The following is a 19,090-nucleotide window of genomic DNA, read 5'->3' as shown; positions in this document are numbered from 1 at the left end:
ATTGGCTGGCACCTTATCACTTTTCACTCTGTCTCCTAACACTGCTAAGTAAATAGACCCCTCATTCTAAAAAGTTTAAACAAGACCCTCACATAATTTTAAATGTTTTGTAGTCTTTTTAAAGCAGGCTGATGTCAGTCTGAGTTTTAAAGGACATTGTAATCTGTGGCAAAACTATAGGGGTGCTGGCTGCACCCGGGTGTCTCCCTCGGAGGGGGTGACACCAAAATACCGACTCCTCCTCAGTGACTGGAGCTGTGTGCTGCAGTGTGACATTCTTTTGCAGCACTCTGCTCCTGTCACAGAGGAGAAGCTGACAGTGCAGGCAACTAGTCTCCATGGGTAGCCAAGCATTTCCAGGGATGCTGGCATGTCCCGGAGTGATGTGATTGGGATTTCCTGTGAGGCCACACCCCCTTTATGTTAGGCTACACCCTTTTTCGGGGGCGAACGTCATTGGCTTTTATTTGCTTTAAATGAAAGTTTTTATTTACAAGTTGGACAAGCTTTGTGTGTTAGGAGAAACTCATTACTTTACAGATTTATTTTAAATATACTGTACAGGTCGTAAGATCATGTTTAAGAAATTTTATATCATTTGGATTTTTTGCAGAAGAAAAATTAGATTTTATTGCTTTGTAGTGATTTTTTTTTTCAAATGAAATGGTTTACATTTTGAATGTTTTGTTTATTAGTTTTGGATTTTTTTTCGATCGTAAACATTGTGCTAGTGAATTTACCCACCATGAGTTCTGTATAGTTCCAGTTTAAGGCAATGACCTCTTAGGTGACTTTTAGTATCTTTATTATTTACCGTAGGGAATGTTACTACATAATTGTTTCTAGTAAATACTAAAAAGGGCATTCGTTAAATACAACTTATACAGTAATTACCTCACATATTAGTACAGTTATAAATGTCTTTGTGCTCTATCCTTTATTTTATGTAGGTATACATCATTGCCCATGTTCCTATTGGCTTGCTTCCCTTTATAATATTCACCACGGCAATGAGAAACAATTTCAATGAGCACCTGGTGAACATTTTCCGCACTTATAATGATGTTATTGTTGGACAGTTTTATGGACATACTCATCGAGACAGTATCATGGTTCTTTTAGACAAAAAAGGTAAGCTTACTTATTCTGTTTTGAGAATATGTTGTTTGTTAATACAGTATGTACTTTTATGTACAAATATGTAAATTAAGTAATTTGTTCTATAACTACAAATGATGCATGTTAGTACTTCTACTTGCAGAAAAAGCAAAACGTTCCCATCTAGGACTTCTTTTCAGTTCAGCATCAAAACTTTATAAATAGATGACCAATATTGCAAAAGTTGTTTTTTGAATTTATTTTTATCATGCTTTTTTTTATCTTACTTTGAAATTGCACCATAAAAAGTTAAATGTAAACATCAAGGAAGAATACAGCTGGACATTCAGTGGTGCCAGGTCATTTGTGACCAATTAGGGTTACAACAAATTTAATTTCCAGATTCTCAGACAGGGGACACATTTGACTTATCAGGGGCTTTTCAGCTGCAGTGGCACTACAAGTCCCAGTAAATATAGCTGACACAGTGTGCTGGTTCTTGTAATTCAACTACAGTTAGGTAACCACCATTGGCGTAACTAGGGTATTTGGAGCCCAGGGCAAGATGAAAAATGGACCACCGCTGATGTGCGTGCCAAAAAAGGGCGTGTCTACATTCCACAAGAGGCGTGGCCACTGAAAATGGGGGTGTGTCAACATGACACACCACCGTTTCTAGTCACTCTGGGAACATTCCTTACCATTCCATATGCACCTTAATGCTCCAGGTAGTATATCCCCTTATGCAATGCCCCCTGTTGTAGTGCACATTATGTGATGTCCCTAGTAGTAGTGCCCCTCATCTAATATCTCCAGTAGCAGTGCCCCTTATGCAATGCCTCAGTAGTAGTTCCCCTTATGCAGTGCCCCCAATAGTAATGCCCCTTATACAATGCTCCCTGTTGTAGTGCATATTACACAGTGCCCCTTATTCAGTGGCCCCAGTAGAACCCAATATATAGTGCCCCCTGTAGTGACCCTTATATAGTGCCCCTTATGCAGTGCCCCATATACAGTGCCCCTTATGCAGTCCCCCCAGTAGTGCCCCTTATATAGTGCTCCCAGTAGTGCCAATTATACAGTGCCCCACAGTAGTGCCCTTTATATAGTGCTCCCAGTAGTGGCCCTGTGCCCTTTATGCAGTCCTCCCAGTAATGCCCAATATGTAGTGCTCCTTATACAGTCCCCCCAGTAGTGCCAACAGTAGTGCCCACTACATAGTGCCCCCAGTAGTGCCCCCTATGAAGTGCCAATTATACAGTGGCCCTTATATAGTGCCCCCAGTAATGCCCCCTATGCAGTGCCTTTTACACATTAAACATAGACACACACAGACAGACAAATACACTTACCTGAATCGACGCTCCTGCCGCTGTTTGCGGCGTTGCTCCTGTCCTGCTCGCCAGTGGGCATTATGGAAGAGACATCATGACATCTCTCCCTTCACCCATTGCGGGAGCTGGAAGGCAGAGCTCATGGGTGAGCCTCTGTCTGGCTCCGGCACTGGGTGCAGCAGCGACTGGGTGCAGCAGTGACTGACTGTTTTTGGCTGAAGTGCTAAACAAATACGGTGCCCAGGGCACATGCCCTGCTTGACCCCCCCCACATTATGCCACTGACAACTACATGTAGACTTCTAGCTACACCAGAGACCCCCCAACTTGTATATTTTCCCAGCCTCCTGACCTCTGAGTAATCTCCTTAAAGAACAGCCTGTAACACATGGACTGTGTGGAAAGAGCCCCACAGTAGAGGCAATCAGTTCGGAGAGTCTGTGGCCCAGGAATCACAACATTCTTGTTGGAAGAGGGAAATACACAAGGAAAATGATAAGGATGCCTGGCACTGGGGACAGTAACATGGGAAAACAATTACCTGCATATACGAACTATAGAGCACCCCCTGCAACAAGAATGGAAGGAGTGGCACAAATGCAAACACTATCCACCATCTGTTCCCTGCTAGTTAGCAATGTGATGATGTGCACCACAGCCAGCCAGAGAGCATTGGGAACTGAAATTGCAGAAGCCATGGGTAAAGACTGGATGTGGAGCGCAGAGTGGGCTGGCAGCTAAAGCACTGACGGTAATGTCAACATCGCCGGACCCCACTGCTGGATTCCCAGATACCATCTGTCCATGATAAAGCAGCCTCCAGACTCTGGACAGAGCTGCTGATGATTGTCCTGAGGAATCCCGGATGGACAGCAACCATAAATTCAATAGAATTTTCTATATACAGTAACTATATTCCTCTGACTTTGAATCCTAAAAATCTACTATATATATAAAATAAGCTTTTGTTTCTTTGTTTGTTTGAATATCTCCCAAGCTGCCAAATCTTATATAGTTATTTAGTATAAAAAAAAGTAAGCTATTAGACCACATAGCGACAAAGTGACAGTGCGACAAATCTTATATATAAAATTCATTGGTCTGTCTGTTTGTTTGTTTGTTTGTCTGTACAGTTATGCATTCGGACACCCTGGCACAGATTGGGATGAAACTAATGTGAAGTGGTCCAGTTAAATCCTGGACAGGTTTTAGGAAGGTCAGGGTTCCAGTCGGACCTCCCGTTGGTATACGCTATGCAGCACTTTGACCCGGGGAGCCTGTTCTGTGTTTTCCACTCTATGAACTGATGAAAACTTCACAGAGGGGTGGAAATTGGTCTGGGATGCATAGTGGCGTGGCATCCTAATGGAGTGGCTGCCCAGCACACGACGGAGTGCACTGGGAAAGAAGTTTGACAAAAGGAGCCTGTTCTGAGCCTTCCACTGGATGGATTGGATGAAAAGTTCAGAGTGGTAACATTGGATCCCAGAAGACATTACTATGGGGTTGAGGTACTGGTTGGACCTCCCGTTGTTGTACGCTGGGCAGAACTTTGACCCGGGAGTCTGTTTTGGATCTTCCACTGTATGGATTTGGATGAAAAAATCAGAGGGGTGCAAATTGGTCTGGGATGCCAATGGAGTGTTTGGGGCCCCGGTCAGACCTCATGGCTGAGTGTGCCAGGCAGAACTTTGACCCAGGGAGCCTGTTATGGGCCTTCCACTTGATGGATTTAGATGACAACACATAATAAAACTTAATAATTTGAAGATACACCCCTTCACCGATTGGGATGAAACCTGTGTGAGGCCTTAGCACTGAATGTAGATGCTTAAGTAGGCTACGTTACCTCCTTTTCCTTTAAATGGGCTATGGGTTCCAATAAATATCCATACTGTATACCATCCCACCGTTCCCACCTAGATTTATATTCCAAAATTTATTCAACAAATGCTAGCCAATTTCATGAAATGGAAGAACCTCCATCTTTCCTATCTAGGTCGCTGTCATTTATTTAAAATGGTAAGCTTCCTTCGTCTCCTATATCCCTGAGGGCTCTATTTATTAACATTATTTTGACTAAAATAAAGTGAAAAAGGGTGTTTTCACACCCTTTTCACATTACTTTAGTATCACCTATAGTTATTAAAGGGCAATTGGAGTAGAATTCTTAAAATTCTACTCCAACCCCTAAGTATCACTTATTTTTAGTAAGCAGATCACATTTCCCATAATTGTAATGGGAATTGTTATCCGACCAGAGTTACTAAAAATAAAATATGAAAAATATACCTAGGGAGACCCTGTGATAATAACGCCACCTGGAGGTGGCGTTATCCAGGGTCTCCCCTGGTTCCCGGACTCCTGCTCCGCTCTAATGGGGTGAGCAGAGCCGGGAGTCGGTCCCAGTAATCAGCTGATTACTGTAAAAAAATATAATATATAAAAAAAAACTTAACTTACCTGACTCCAGGGACTGGTGATCGGGGCTCCAGGTGATGTCCTTCCTCCGATCAGCTGGTCTCCCATAGTGCACTGCGGCCCGGTTATCAGGCGATCAGGTCCCAGTGCAGTATGGGATATCAGCTGACCGGAGGACATGGAAGACATCACCGGAGGCCCGGATCATGCAGGAAAGTGTAAGTAAGGGAGGGGGGGTCACGTGGGGGGATTCCGCTACCGTGGGGGCGGGGCTTAGCACCAGGGGGCGGGGTTTAGCACTGGGGGTAGCAGCGACGGCCGGTCGGCGCATTCGCGGGCACATTGCCACGGTATTTTTTCCGAAAATATCGTGACTAGTGTTGCGGATGGGATTTGCAGGGACAGAGCTTATCGCAAGCTCTGTCCCTGCAAGGGATTTGTAGTAAATCCCTGTGATATTGCCTGAATTCACAATGCAAATTCAGTCGTTAATATCACACTACAATCTGCATTCAATATGCGAATTTTTGTAAATAGAGCCCATAGAAATGCTTCCCGTATATTTACTAAGTAGGATTATTTTTCTGTTAACAAAGCTCTTTATATGGGCAAATAAACGTCCACGCATCTCCCTGTTGAAACTGCAGCAACCTCCTACACTTGGTGGTATCAACCTCCCCTTGTATCCAAGACTACATGCTAGTGGCTAATTATCACTACACAGGTGTCAACCATTTTTGTGTTGACCTTTTGACCATGTCAACCTTTTGTACCTGTCGAACTTCATCCATGTTGAAATTACCTGTCAACCTATTTCCTGTCTAACATCTGTTGTAAATCTAGACATTGTCTATCTAATTCCTGTATATCTTTTATACCAAACCCAGGAAAAATATCCCTCTGCTCATTTTCCCCTGTTCTCATTTTTTTCAAATTTGCAGTTATATCACCCAGTTGCTGTCTTGTTTATTGCTTGCAAATGTGATTTGCTCATTAGATGCGGCCTTATGACACAAAATATTGGGACCACACACTACTTCTTTCCTCTGTATGCACACCATACACAGGTTAGATTTAAATAAGTTAGTCACGGGAATGGCTACAGGTAGACCTACAGACCATCGTAGGTTCATGTGTAACGTTAAATCGCCAGTTGGTTTCCTCGTCATATGCAGAGATAATTTTTAAATTGTTACACAGATCTCACTTCACCCTGAAATTGAGATGTTTGATTGGGGCCTCATCAGAATCCAACTGCTTTACATGTTCACAGCCTGACGCGGATTTACTACATTGCATGTGGTCATGCCCCAAGGTACAGGAGTTCTGGCAGCGGTACAGAGTTACATTGCTAGAGAGTTTAGCATTTCTTTTACTGTTACTATGGCCTATACACATTCATCATCATTGTCATGCCATTGCTCAATAGGCAACACCTCTCTTTTAGCATGCATTGCTGCAGCTTCAAAACAGACAATATTGTCTCAATGGATCATTAAGGAACCAGTTCCCATTCCTTAATGTTCCCACGATTGGCACATTTGTATTAAATTGACTGGAATGAATGCTCACTAGTTATAAAACCAGTTTTGAAAGGTTCTTCGATATCTGGCTACTCTATTTTGTCACTTTACCATCCCATGTTAGAGAGTTCACCTGGCAAGCGGTTAAACTAATATCCTAGTACAAATAATGCCAGCATAAATAGTTACCAGCTTGTAATGACGCAGTCACATCCCACTGTGTAGGTAGTGTGTCCCCGATTGATGTGAGGATGGAATAATAGCGCTGGAGATGAAGTAAAGGTGCCGGTCCGGAGATCCACAATGAGGTTCCCAAATGGAGCAAATGTTGTCAGTCAGGTGCTAGATGCGTTTCGCTGTGCAAAGCTCACAGCTTCCTCAATAGCATAATAATGCGCTATTATTCCATCCTCACATCAATCGGGGACACACTACCTACCCAGTGGGATGTGACTGCGTCACTACAAGCTGGTAACTATTTATGCTGACATTATCCCGGACCTTACTATTGAGGATCAGTGACTATTATAAACTTTCTATTACCATTTGGATCAGTCATCCAACTATATCCACTATATGCACCCCCTTTTTGTTGGACTTTTTCCTATTTTTATGTTTTATTGATACATGTGCCGCTTATTGTGCAATCTACTATTAAATGATTATTTAAAATCCAGCCGTATACAGTTTCAGTTATAGTTACACCTTAGAATTGCTGTTTTTAAGTCTGACTGTATATCATATTGTATTATATTTTTCTGGAATATCTCTTATAACCCAAGATCAATCTATTAGATTTGATACACTACTCTTGCTATTTTGACATTTAGCGCAGGTTCTTCCATTTCATTTTATTTGTTTATTCTATGTTAAGAGAGTGACATACTCCTTTTGACCTGCAGCTTTTTGGTAGCACCACTCTGATTTCTGTTTTTTTAATATCTTAGTACAACTTAGGCTAAAGGGTCCCCTCCTTTTAGTTGCATTTTTGAGATGTTGAGATGGAACGATTTTCCCTCTCGTTTTGTATTTATGTTATGGTGAAGACGATATTATCTATATTTTGGGGATGTGTGCCGACCTCCGTGTTTTGGATCTGTATCTCCTTTAAGGTTTTGGATCTGGATTTGGTTTTACAAAACCACCCTTGCGTGTTTTGGTTTTAGATCTGTATTTTTTTCCAAAAAATTATAAACAGATAAAAATCACATAATTTGGGTCTATTTTTGGTCCTACAGTAATATTAACCTTAATAACAATAATTTTCAGGCATTTCCAGGTATTTTTAACCACCTCACAATATTGATTTCACTATTTTTCACCAATTTGGACCAAAAGCTGCAGCGAGCTGGCTGGCTAAAGTAAGCAACAGAGCAGCGGCACAAACGCACTGCAGTTTAAAAAAATATAGGACATATATGAACCATTGCCACAAAGCAGTGGCAGACAGGATGGCAGTTTAATAAACTATAATAATGTCAGTCGGCAATGCCCCAAATTGTGCAAAATGTAAAGAAAAGAGGTGCAAGATGGATTTGTCCTTGGGCCTCCCACACATTCTTATGTGGGATATTAAAAAGGACATGCACAGTTAACAAACCAAGAACTTTAGCGACAAGGACTGACACTTTTGTGGCTAAAGTCCTTTTTTTTTTGGGCCCCCACAAAACTACTGTACCTTCAATTATCAAGGAGGAGGTTGATGATGAGGGTGTTGGTGGTGGAGATTGCATGTGCTAGTCCAAAATTCTGGTAGCTGATACTGGACTGCTTGTTATTAATTTACAAATTATTATAATTATGTTAAACAAATTGCATGAACCCGCTGCAAATGATATAACAGGGAGGAGGTGCTTAGATGGTTAACGTCCCTTCCTCTGCTAGCTTTGGCTTTACAAATGGAACAGATGCCTTCACAATTTATAATTCAGAATTTAGATTAAATTAACTCCACACCCAAGATGTGGCTTTTCTGGCTTTCTTTTTATCACGAGCAAGAACTGCTGTCACTGGTGGCTGATTTAGGCAAAAAACATCCTCATCATCAACATCCTCATTAGCATCAGATAGGACACAATGTTTCCCTCATTCTCCTTTTGCACTTCTTCCACACTATCATCCTCATTTTCTAGTACAGCCGTCATGGCACCAGTGATCTGCTGTGTAACTGGGTGACAGCTGTTATACATACTTCCTCTATCAAAGGATTGTTTAATAGTCAATTGTTTTTTTAAATTACTACTAGTAGTAATCTTCTTGGACCCTTTCTGGGACGAGGATCTACCCCCAGCAGCAGCAGCATCAGCAGCAACAGGCGTAGCACTCAAGGATCCTTCTGAGGAATCACGGATAGGAGAGGAGTCAGTCATTCTTATGAAATTGGATGAAGGACTACTTCCGATCATGATTGAGGATGTTGATGATGATGCAGGTGTTGGTGGTGCATATTGCAGGCGCTTGGATCCAACAGAGAGAAGTAAACAGCTAGGTGACACTGGACTGATTGTTACTTTTTTTTAGCCAAAATTTCTGAATTTGAAAAACCCTTTTCAATTTGATGAATGCGCTGCAAGCGATGTAACAGGGAGGAGGTTCCTAGATGGTTAAGGACCTTACCTCTACTCACTCTTGCTTGGCAATCTTTACAGATGGCTTGACAACTGCTGTCCAGATTGGGTGGAAATAATTCCACATATGAGAAGTGGATTTTTTTGTCTTTTGCACCGGAATGACAACAAAGGGCTTTTTCCTACCATGGGCAACAACTGTTGCCTGATTTACACAAACAACATCCTTGGCATCAACATCATCATCATCATCAACATCCTTATCATCCTCGTTAGCGCCAACTTCAGAAATATCCTCCTCATCCTCCTGGTGCAATTCCACAGAAGCATCCTCGATTTCTACATCAGCATGTTGACTTGTGCTGCTCATCCCCAAATTTGCAGAGAGCACACAAATGGTGGAAGGAGGATCCTTATCAAGTACAGTATTAGAAAGGTCAGGCTCACACATGGCAACCATGGACACACTTGGACTCTCCTCGGGGATCTGTGACTGTTGTGAGCAAACAGTTGGTTCATGTGCCTTAGCGATTTTCATTTTTTAGACACTTCTACAGGGAGAAGGGCTTACATCATCATAAGATGCAGAACTACCAGTCATAAATATAGGCCAAGGCCTTATCCTTTCCTTGCCACTTTGTGTAGTAAATGGCATATTGACAATTTTTTGTTTCTCTGCAGCTAACTTAGCTTTTAATTTTTTTTCTTTAGCACTGTAAAACATTGCTTGCTTGATTTTAGATGCCCTGACTTAAGCCCTGTATGCCCTTGGGCATCGGTTTTAGTAGATGATGTAGATGGACTAGTATCGTCATGACTGGTGGTACTGGCAGTAGCTCCACCACTAGTAACTAGTATGTGGTTCCTGCTCTCCTCTCAACTGATCGTTCTCCATATTAACAAATATGAATGAAGTGGGGTACAGCACACGCATCAATTTGTACCAATTTTTAATATTACACTGCGGTATCAATGACCTTCAGTGTCACAAGATTTTTTATGAATAAGAAAATAACACACTGCGCTACCACTTACAGTGTCACAATATTTTTTATGAATACACTGCATTTCCACTAAGTGTGACAATATTGTTTATGAATACACTGCGTGTTGTGTGAGGTTTTAGAGGTGCTGTGAGTGGGAAGTCAAAAAGGACATTGCAGCTACGCATTGGTCCCCTTGATCACACCCTCGCACCCCCTTGTGCAGCCTTTTTAAAGTTTGTATTAATTTTAGTTGAACACTTTTGTGCTTGTAAATCAGAAATAAAGATCAACTCTAGTTTTGAATATTTTCTAATGTAATGTAATACTGTATATTCATAGAGAGCTATCATTACAAATGTGTGACAATATGTGGTTATACTGTATGTAAGCTTAAGCAAATTTCTTTGCTGTGATTTTCCTATTGAGTTTAACCTCATTATTCCAATATTGCAAAACATAATTGCACAATTTCTAGACATATTTGCTTCTATAACAAACACTGTAAAACAAATGTTTACTATAATTACTGGTTCTATTCAATTTTAGGGAAGCCAGTTGGATCTGCATTTGTTGCACCAGCCGTAACACCCATGAGGTCCTTATCAGAGTCAGATGGCAATAACCCTGGATTCCGCTTGTACCAGTATGATACCAACAGTTACGACTTGCTGGTAAGTGATTATTAACACATAATAGATGTATAGAGCTGCCATAAATTTGACAAAGAAAACCTGAACTCAAATCATCCCCCACAGTTCATTCTAGGCTCCAAATAAGGCAAAACTTTTATAAGAAAATAATTACATTTGTTATTTTTTTGGGAGCTTTTTTAAGAGTTTTAATTATTCAAAAATGAGTAAGTTAAAAATTTGGGGTGAAAAAAGAGGGCTGACATGAACATCTGGGATGCATGGGATTCCCTATATGTATGGGATCTCTAATCTTGGATTCAAATATTATTGTTGTACAATTACTTTTCTAATACACAGACAGAATCACCATAGTTTCTCCCTGCAATTACTATGAGGAGCTCTTCAAAACAATGCAGCAAGTAAATGACAAGGGTCATGTGGTTAGAGACAAGGCACTTTTCAGTATGTGTTTAGTACACTTTGTCACATATCGGGGTCTGCGTACCCATTACTGAATCTGGTGATGTCACCTTACTGCCAGCTGTGTCACTGCTGGCGCCTGCAACATCCCTGAGACCTGTGTATACTCATCAGTAAACGTGCAGCTCCTGCTGTTCTGCATTATGGGTACCGTCATCTTGAACTTTATCACATGATCCACCCTATCAAACCAGTTTCCAGCAACTCAAATCACATGATTCAGCCAGCCTCTCCATTCTATGGGCACCCTGTTTAAACCAGCAACTGCTGACTGCTCATGGATAGTACAACATCTCTCTGAGGATCAGTACCTTGGCTTCTGATTTTCTTTTGCCTTCCTGCATTCTGTTCCATGCTTACGTTTTTACTTTACAGCATTCAGAATCTGTTCCAGTTACCTGCTTCCGTATTTCCTTTACAGCATTCAGAACCTGTTCCAGTTACCTGCTTCAGTATTGCTTTACAGCATTCATCACCTGTTACAGTTGCCTGCTTTAGTATTTACTTCACAGCATTCAGCACCTGTTCCAGTTACTTGCTCCAGTGTTTGCTTCACAATATTCTGTTCCAGCCTGTACCAGTTATCTGCTTCAGTCTGTTCCAGCATTCAATTCTGATGCACTCCTGTAGCCTGCCTCAATTGTGCTCCTTACACCTACTGTAGTTCTAAAGTTCCTGCAGCCCTCTTCTATTGTGCTATAGGACAAAGTTTCAGTATTTTCAGCAGTCTGCTTTAATTGTGCTCCCGGCACCTTGGACCTGATTCAGACCCGCTCGCAAGTTGCGGTCGCTCGCTGGCAAAAAGGGGCCAGATATTTAAATAAAGTGCTCGCACTGCATCATGTAAGGACGCCCACTATGTTTTAGCAAGCTATGGCAAAGTTTGCTCGCAATTGTCTAAAGATTCCCCCTTGCAACTCGCAACACATGTCATCTCCTGGAAATGAAGGATTAATCGGGACCATCGAGAGCCATCGGAGCTGCTCGCAGCCCTTGGGGTTGCCTTAGCCTGCCGCAAACACAGCGATCAGTGCTGGCTTGAATACATGCCGGTGACGTGTACAATGACACTACTTTGCTAATTATGCACACCCTTTAAACTATGTTTTGGCGGCCTGACACGCCTGCGTTCGCACATCCACTACCCCCGTTCACAAGCACCTTCCCCTGTTACCACCCACAAATGGCACTATCTGTCACTCAAAGCAGCAACCTGATAGTGGCTTACGAGCAACCAAAATCAGACCGCAACGAATGGCTCGCGCATGCGCACTGCAAATTATACGCAAGCGTAGATGGGCAAAAATCGCTCAGAGCGAGCGATCGTGCCTTAGCGAGTGGGTCTGAATCAGGTCCCTAGTTCTAAAGTTCCTGCAGCCTTCTTCTATTATGCTGTAGCAACCAGTTCCAGTATCTCCAACAGCCTGCTCCAGTTGTGCTTCCATCTCCTGACTCCAGTGTATTATTGCAGTCTGTTTCAGATTTATCAATTATACTATCTTGATACCCTGCACCTAGTCTCAGTATCTGTACCTTATCTGTAATGTTGGTCTTTGACTGCTGCTATTAAACTGCATGAGGAATAACATTAATAGGACACCTAGCTTCATTCACATTTCAGCTCATACAGCTAGCCCAAATGGCCTGACCCATATCAACAAACCCTAAGTGCTGTGAAACTTTATGCATGGTGCTCCATTTTCCCAAGTATTCTGAATAATTGATCCCTCTTGGTGATGTCCCTTCCTGTTTCCAAGATGTGGTAAAGTGTATAAATAATTTTGTCTGCTTTTAAAGTTAGCAGTTTAAAACACATCGGGCTGATACAGAGTTAAAGGTGTCTTGCATGTTTTCGCTCATGCACCTGAATGAAGCTTACGCAGCTATGGGTGATGGGAAATCGTATGCACACCAAACACATCTCCACTTGTAATTGAAGAGACATAACTGGGATGAAATAGGGCGTTCTCATGTAGGCTAAGATCAGTGATGGTTTGTTGACGGAACTGTGGGCTATGCAGAGTTGACTTTAAGCATAAATACACCTATTTTCAAATAGATCTTTTGCACCTACTGTATATAGAGTTGATGCAAGTGCCCACTGATAATGATGACAGTTAGGAAACCAAGCATAGCATATGTAAAGGGCCAGTCTGACTGCACAGATGTGTACAACTTTCAAGTCTCTTTCTCTCTGTCTCTCTCTCTTTCTCTCTCTCTCTCTCTCTCTCTCTCTCTCTGTGTCTCTCTTTCAGTCTAAATGATACATAAACTTTGTATTTTTTAAATATAAAAATCATTTAATGTATCATTTTGTCCTAACTTACTTTATGTTTTTAATTTTTTTTAAATAAAATTCATTGTATTTTTATTTTGTTCTAGGACCTCTGGCATTATTACCTTAATCTTACTGATGCAAATTTAAGAAAAGAAGCTTCATGGATGCTGGAATATATTATGACCAAAGAGTACAACATAAAGGACCTAAGACCTGAAAGCTTGGAAGAACTTGTCAATAGATTTAAAAAGCCGAAAAGCACTGATTTCCAAAATTATTACAAGAACTACATTGTGAGCTATGACAATATTGCTGGTTGTGAAGGATTATGCAAGGAACAGCAGATATGTGCAATACAATATGTTGATATAGCTCCCTATTTCGATTGCATTATGGATATGTTTAAATTAAATAACATTAATGCTACTGGAAATGTATTGCAAGAGGCATAAATCATAGTGTTATATCAGCTTTAAATATCTGTATTCTATTTTTGTCAGTTATCAAATTTATGACATTAACAACAAATAATCACAAATACAGAGACATAGGGTCCTATTTAACATTGTCTTAAAACCAATGGCATAATTCTTTTATAATCACAGTGATACTTATTATCACAGTGATATGCTGTTGGTATTTAACATTACTTACCTCTCCGGAGAGGTTCATTGATATGGGCGTCCTCCACTCTGTTGTCAGCAGCCAATAACTGCCAGCGATGGGCTGCTGTGTCATGCGCATGTGTGATGGCCAGGCTGTACATGTGCATGACTCTATCATGACTCTGCAATGCACAGAAAGCTTCACTGGGTTCTCTGCCAGCAATAGGGGATGTATTTATCTCGTTATCTATTTATGGCATAAGTAATACAGTAACAAACAGCTGTAATCATCTTAGTGCTAATGGGGTTATGTCTCGTTGTTAAATGGGGCCCATATCATTTGAATTTAATGTGAAGGTGGGTATATGGCGGGATGGGGGATCATCTCATCCCACTGAATATTACAAATATGTGAAAAGTAAACTATTAAAAAAACAAAAACAATAAGCTCATGTTGTTCACTCTTATGGAACCTTGGACCTATCTGCAAATATTGCTCCCCTTCCTCCACACTGCCTCATTCAGTTACCTATATTAAACTACAAGAGGAAGCTTAGAATTGACATATTATATATGGATAAGTCCTCATGTGCCACAAGAATGTCTACATGGTTAATAAATTATGGTTTTCTTGTTTAAAGATTCCCATCTGTTTGAACTTGTGAGATAATATGTGAACAGTCAAATTGATTACATTGACTATATATGACTAATAGAGATGTGTGTGGACCCCTTTGTTTTTTGTTTTCCCAAAACCACCCTCAATGGTATTGGTTTGGGATTTCTTTAAAAATTTATAAAAATAGCTAATATTTCTGTAATTTTGGCCTGTTGTTCATACAGTATTATTAACCTTAATAACATTAATTTCCAGTTTTTACCCATATTGGCCAAAGGCTGCAGTGAGCTAACTGGCCAAACTAAGCGATAGAGCAGCGGCACAAATACATGACAGTTTAAAAAATAATATACAGTAGCACATATAGAAAACATAGTGGCACAGGAGTGGCAGAGAGGATGTCTGTTTAATATAAACTATACAAAGCTATAGAAAGTTTTCATTAGTCTAGAACTACTGTAAATGCACAGGTAAATGAAGGTGGAGTACTATTTAGTGGAAGCTAGGTAAAGCATTGATTGATTGATTAATTGATTAGTGTTAATAATTTTACTATAAAAAAGTAAATCGGTGAAAAACAAAGCGTTGTTACAAAAAAGCATCCAGGGTTGATTAATTGATTACAGAATATAACTTTAAATTAAAAATAATTTGATGAATGGAACAAATCATTAAAAAATGAATTCAAATGAGATTGATTAGTGTAAATAATTTAGCTATAAAAAAAAGTAAATTGGAGATATGGAAAATACTACTAATAAACAAGCATCCAAAATCCCAATGATATTGATTTATCAGGATTTAATGTAAAGTAATAGCCTAGTCAAACTGAATAATTGTGTATTAGATATATGATTTGATGATACTGGTCTGTATCTGCTGAGATGCTGCAGGAAATGGGGCCTATATAGCTGGATGAGATGCAGATGATGGATGGCATTTCAAGATACAAAAGAACATGAATGCCCTAGTAAAGTACAGTAACATACAGTACACTGTCAAACACACACAATCTTGGGAAAGCCCATATAAAAAATTGGTGCACAATAGAATTGTCCTTGATTCCTCCTATCCACCCATATGTTTTATATTAAAAAGGACATGCACAGTTTAACAAACCTAGCAATTCAGCTAAAGGAACTGCCACTTTTGTGGCTGGAGTGCTTGGTTTGTTTGGGCCCACACAAAACAAGCTGCCAATGGGTTTAATTCAGCTAACAGTGTGGTTAAGCATGTCTATGGTTGGAAGATGTCAATATCATCCTCACCCTCATCAGTCTTAATATCATCATCACACATTATTAGCTCATCCCCACTGGAATTCACAATTACAGAAGTCTCAGTAGTTTGTTCTAATTGGCAGTACAGGTCTTCCTCATAGAATTTCTAGTTCGTTTATATGAACATCAGTTTTTCCACATTTGAGGAAGTAGCCTCCTATGCCAATCACAAGGTTCCCAGCTGTGCTAAACACTCTTTCCGAGTACACACTAGAATGTGCGCAGCTTAAGAACAGCAAAGCTAATGTATACAAGGCACACCAAATTCCTTTTTTTTCTCCCAGTATTCAAAGGGATTGTGCAACATGATAATTTGTACATTGTCATTAAAATAATCATCATCCATTCTATTGATGCTTATGGGTATATTTACTAAAGTATGGGTTTGTAGAAGTGGAGTTGTTGCCCATAGCATCAAATCAGATTCTAGCTATTATCTTCTAGATGGTGCTAGCTCAATGATAAGTAGAATCTGATTTGCCATGTGCAAAAATGACACTTCTAAATACCCACACTTTAGTAAATATACCCCCTTAGTGTTGAGTCACTGTAGAAGTGTCAATCATTTTGGGGAAATCTTTTAAGGCTGACCATATGTCATAATGTTGTTTCACTCTGGTGCGCTCAGTTGACTCATTCTCATAACCTGTGGGTCTCTTGGGAAAGGTCAATTTTTTTTCAACAGTTTGACAATGGTATACGTCTTAGTGAAGCCGGTGATACAGAGAGTAGCCTACAGTACCTGTGAATGAGCTGCGATTGTGCATTAGATACAGCTGCTGCTTCTGTATGTGATACACCCAAACAGTGGGCTGTCACAGGGCCTGATTCACTAACGATCGCAACTGCGAATGTAATAGCGATTACGCACGCAGTTCAACTGCGATAGTATGCTGCTAATACATTGCGATCGCTATGCCACCACAGGACAACATAAGGATGCCCACTTTACCTTAGAAACATTCATAATGTTTAGCAAGACTGCAAAAGTTAGTAGCACAATGAGATTTTCTAGGCCCAATAATACGTTTTTTTTAATGCCTCAGTACAGGCAAGGAATTGCTGTTCTGGTGAAATGGAATTCCAGAGAGAATTTAGTAGCGGGGACACAGGACCTCAACTAACTGACTAACTAACCAGATGCATTAATGGCGACTATTGGATACAGATATTATGCTAGCATGCACATCATGGCTTCGATCCATTGTGCAACTGGATGGCAGCTTTCATACTTGCTTCCTCTTGCAAAGGATTGTATCGCATTCAATTGTTTGAAGCTACTGTTCTAGATCCCAATGTGTGATGAAGAAAAAAACCCCAGCAGCAGCAGCCCTAATATGCAAGAATTCTGGGGCATCCTGGATAAAGGAGGAGTCAGTTAGCCTTTGCAAATTAATTGCAAGGGGACTACCTCTGATTATTAATGAGGAGATTGTGTTAGGACCTGTGTTTGTTGTGGACCCGGGGTGGAAACAGGAGCAGACACCAGACTTGATTTAAACGAAAAGGTGGGTTGTTTAATGTGACTGTTGGTAGACATGAACAATTATATACTTAAGTCCACTAATGACAGAGTAATATGCGACTGAAGGAGACTGAGGTGGATGGGAGTAAATGTCCAGATCAGTGACAGATGAATCATGTGAATCCAATTAGGCTGTGGAAGTGAAGTAAATATACAAGTATGCTGAACAGTAACTGAGAGGGAATCCAGTAATGCTGTAATAATGGCTGAGGGGAAATCTGGTAATACTGTGACAATGGCTGAAGGGAAATCCAGAGATGCTGTGATAATGGCTGAAGAGAAATCCAGAAATGCTGTGGTATTGGCTGAAGGGGAAATCCAGAAATGCTGAGAGATGACTGTGCAGGAATGGGTTAACTGAGGAGACAGGTTCAGGCAGGAGTGGGTCTGGTGGAAGGTGCAGGGCTGATCTCTAGCAGAGAGCAAGGCAAGGCAGAGTGGTGCAGCTATGCAGGAAGCCAGCGGCCAACAAGGAGTTAGGGCAGGCACCGGAGTACAAGTCTAAGTTCCAGGAGTGCAGGAACTCTCACATAGCAGACACTGTGAAACACATTGCACTGGCAACTACAGGGAGCTCCAAACCCCCTTAAGTACCCAGCAGCAGAGCGTGAGTGGCTGGAGAGATCACCTGACGCATCAGGATAGGCCCACTATGTCACATGACCCGAGGCAAGATGGCCGCTCCCATGTACCTGTGATGCTGAGGTGCTAGCCACCCCTTGCCAGGTTGGCCCAATGCTAGACGATCCTTGCCAGGATGGCCCAATGCTAGCAAACCCCCGCACACACCCAATGCCAGTCTCCACGCACCAGCTCCCTCACTGGAAGGACCGCGCCACAGTGCCCCCACCAGCAAGGACCACAACCTCCACACTGCGAAACCCTGGTCATGACAGATTGAAGGTGTTGCATGGTGGAGATTGCATGTGCTGGATCTATCCATACTGCTGGAAGCCGATGCTGGACTGCTTGTTATTTTTTTACAGGATTTTTGAGATTTTCTCAAATAATTTGGATGAACTCTCTACAAGTGATATAACAGGGAGGATATTCCCATATGTTCCTACAGCTACTTACTTTGGCCTCAAAAATGGTACAGATGTCTTGACAAATGTCAGAATTTGGGTAAAAATATTTTTCCACACAAAAGGTGGCTTTTTTGGTTTAATACTAGACATGACAATGACCTTCTGCTTATCATGGGCAAGAACTGCTGTCACTGGTGGTTCACTTCCTTTATCACAAATAACATCCTCCTCCTGCATTTTATCAACTTTTTCTTGTCCTACACATTCATTATCAACATCCTTAGTAGCGTCAGAGACACAAATATCCCCCTCACCCTGTTGCATTTCCACAGTAGCATCCTCAATTTCTTTGTCACCATCTTTAGTTTTACTCATCTTCACATTTGCAGAGGGTGCAGAAATGGTGGAAGGAGGCTTCTATATGATTACATTGTCAGACTCACACATAGCACTCATGGATACCCTTAGACTATCCTCAGAGATTTGTGAAGTGTGTGAACACACAGTTTGTTCTTCAGCCTTAGTGTTTTTTGTATACTGATTTGTCTGTTTTAAAGGTGACAGATAATAACATTAATTATCGTATTTCAATGGCAATTTACATGGGTGGGCTATATTAGGCAGCAAGCGAACACTGATGTATTGGAAGCAGGAAATATGGACAATTGTAAGGATCTGTCTTAACAAGGGTCAAATTGTGAAAGCTAGATGACT

The 19,090-nt window shown here is 41.0% G+C and overlaps 1 protein-coding gene across 1 annotated transcript in view; it reads left to right on the top strand.

The window, feature by feature from the left end:
• Positions 1-15,324, top strand: part of SMPDL3A (sphingomyelin phosphodiesterase acid like 3A) — a 31,046-nt gene extending 15,722 nt beyond the window's left edge. Inside the window, exons 6-8 of the mRNA XM_088443073.1 lie at positions 951-1,131; positions 10,476-10,600; positions 13,424-15,324. Coding sequence (XP_088299199.1) covers positions 951-1,131; positions 10,476-10,600; positions 13,424-13,771 — 654 coding nt within the window. The 3' untranslated portion in view covers positions 13,772-15,324. The remainder of the gene's footprint in view (positions 1-950; positions 1,132-10,475; positions 10,601-13,423) is intronic.
• The last annotated feature ends 3,766 nt before the right edge of the window (positions 15,325-19,090 follow it).

The sequence above is a fragment of the Taudactylus pleione genome, unplaced genomic scaffold (assembly GCF_031769625.1).
Source record: "Taudactylus pleione unplaced genomic scaffold, aTauple2 ptg000326l, whole genome shotgun sequence".
In the NCBI taxonomy this organism is placed as follows: domain Eukaryota; kingdom Metazoa; phylum Chordata; class Amphibia; order Anura; family Myobatrachidae; genus Taudactylus; species Taudactylus pleione.
The sequence above is the reverse complement of the archived record's forward strand: the minus strand, read 5'-3'. Positions and strand labels throughout refer to the sequence as shown.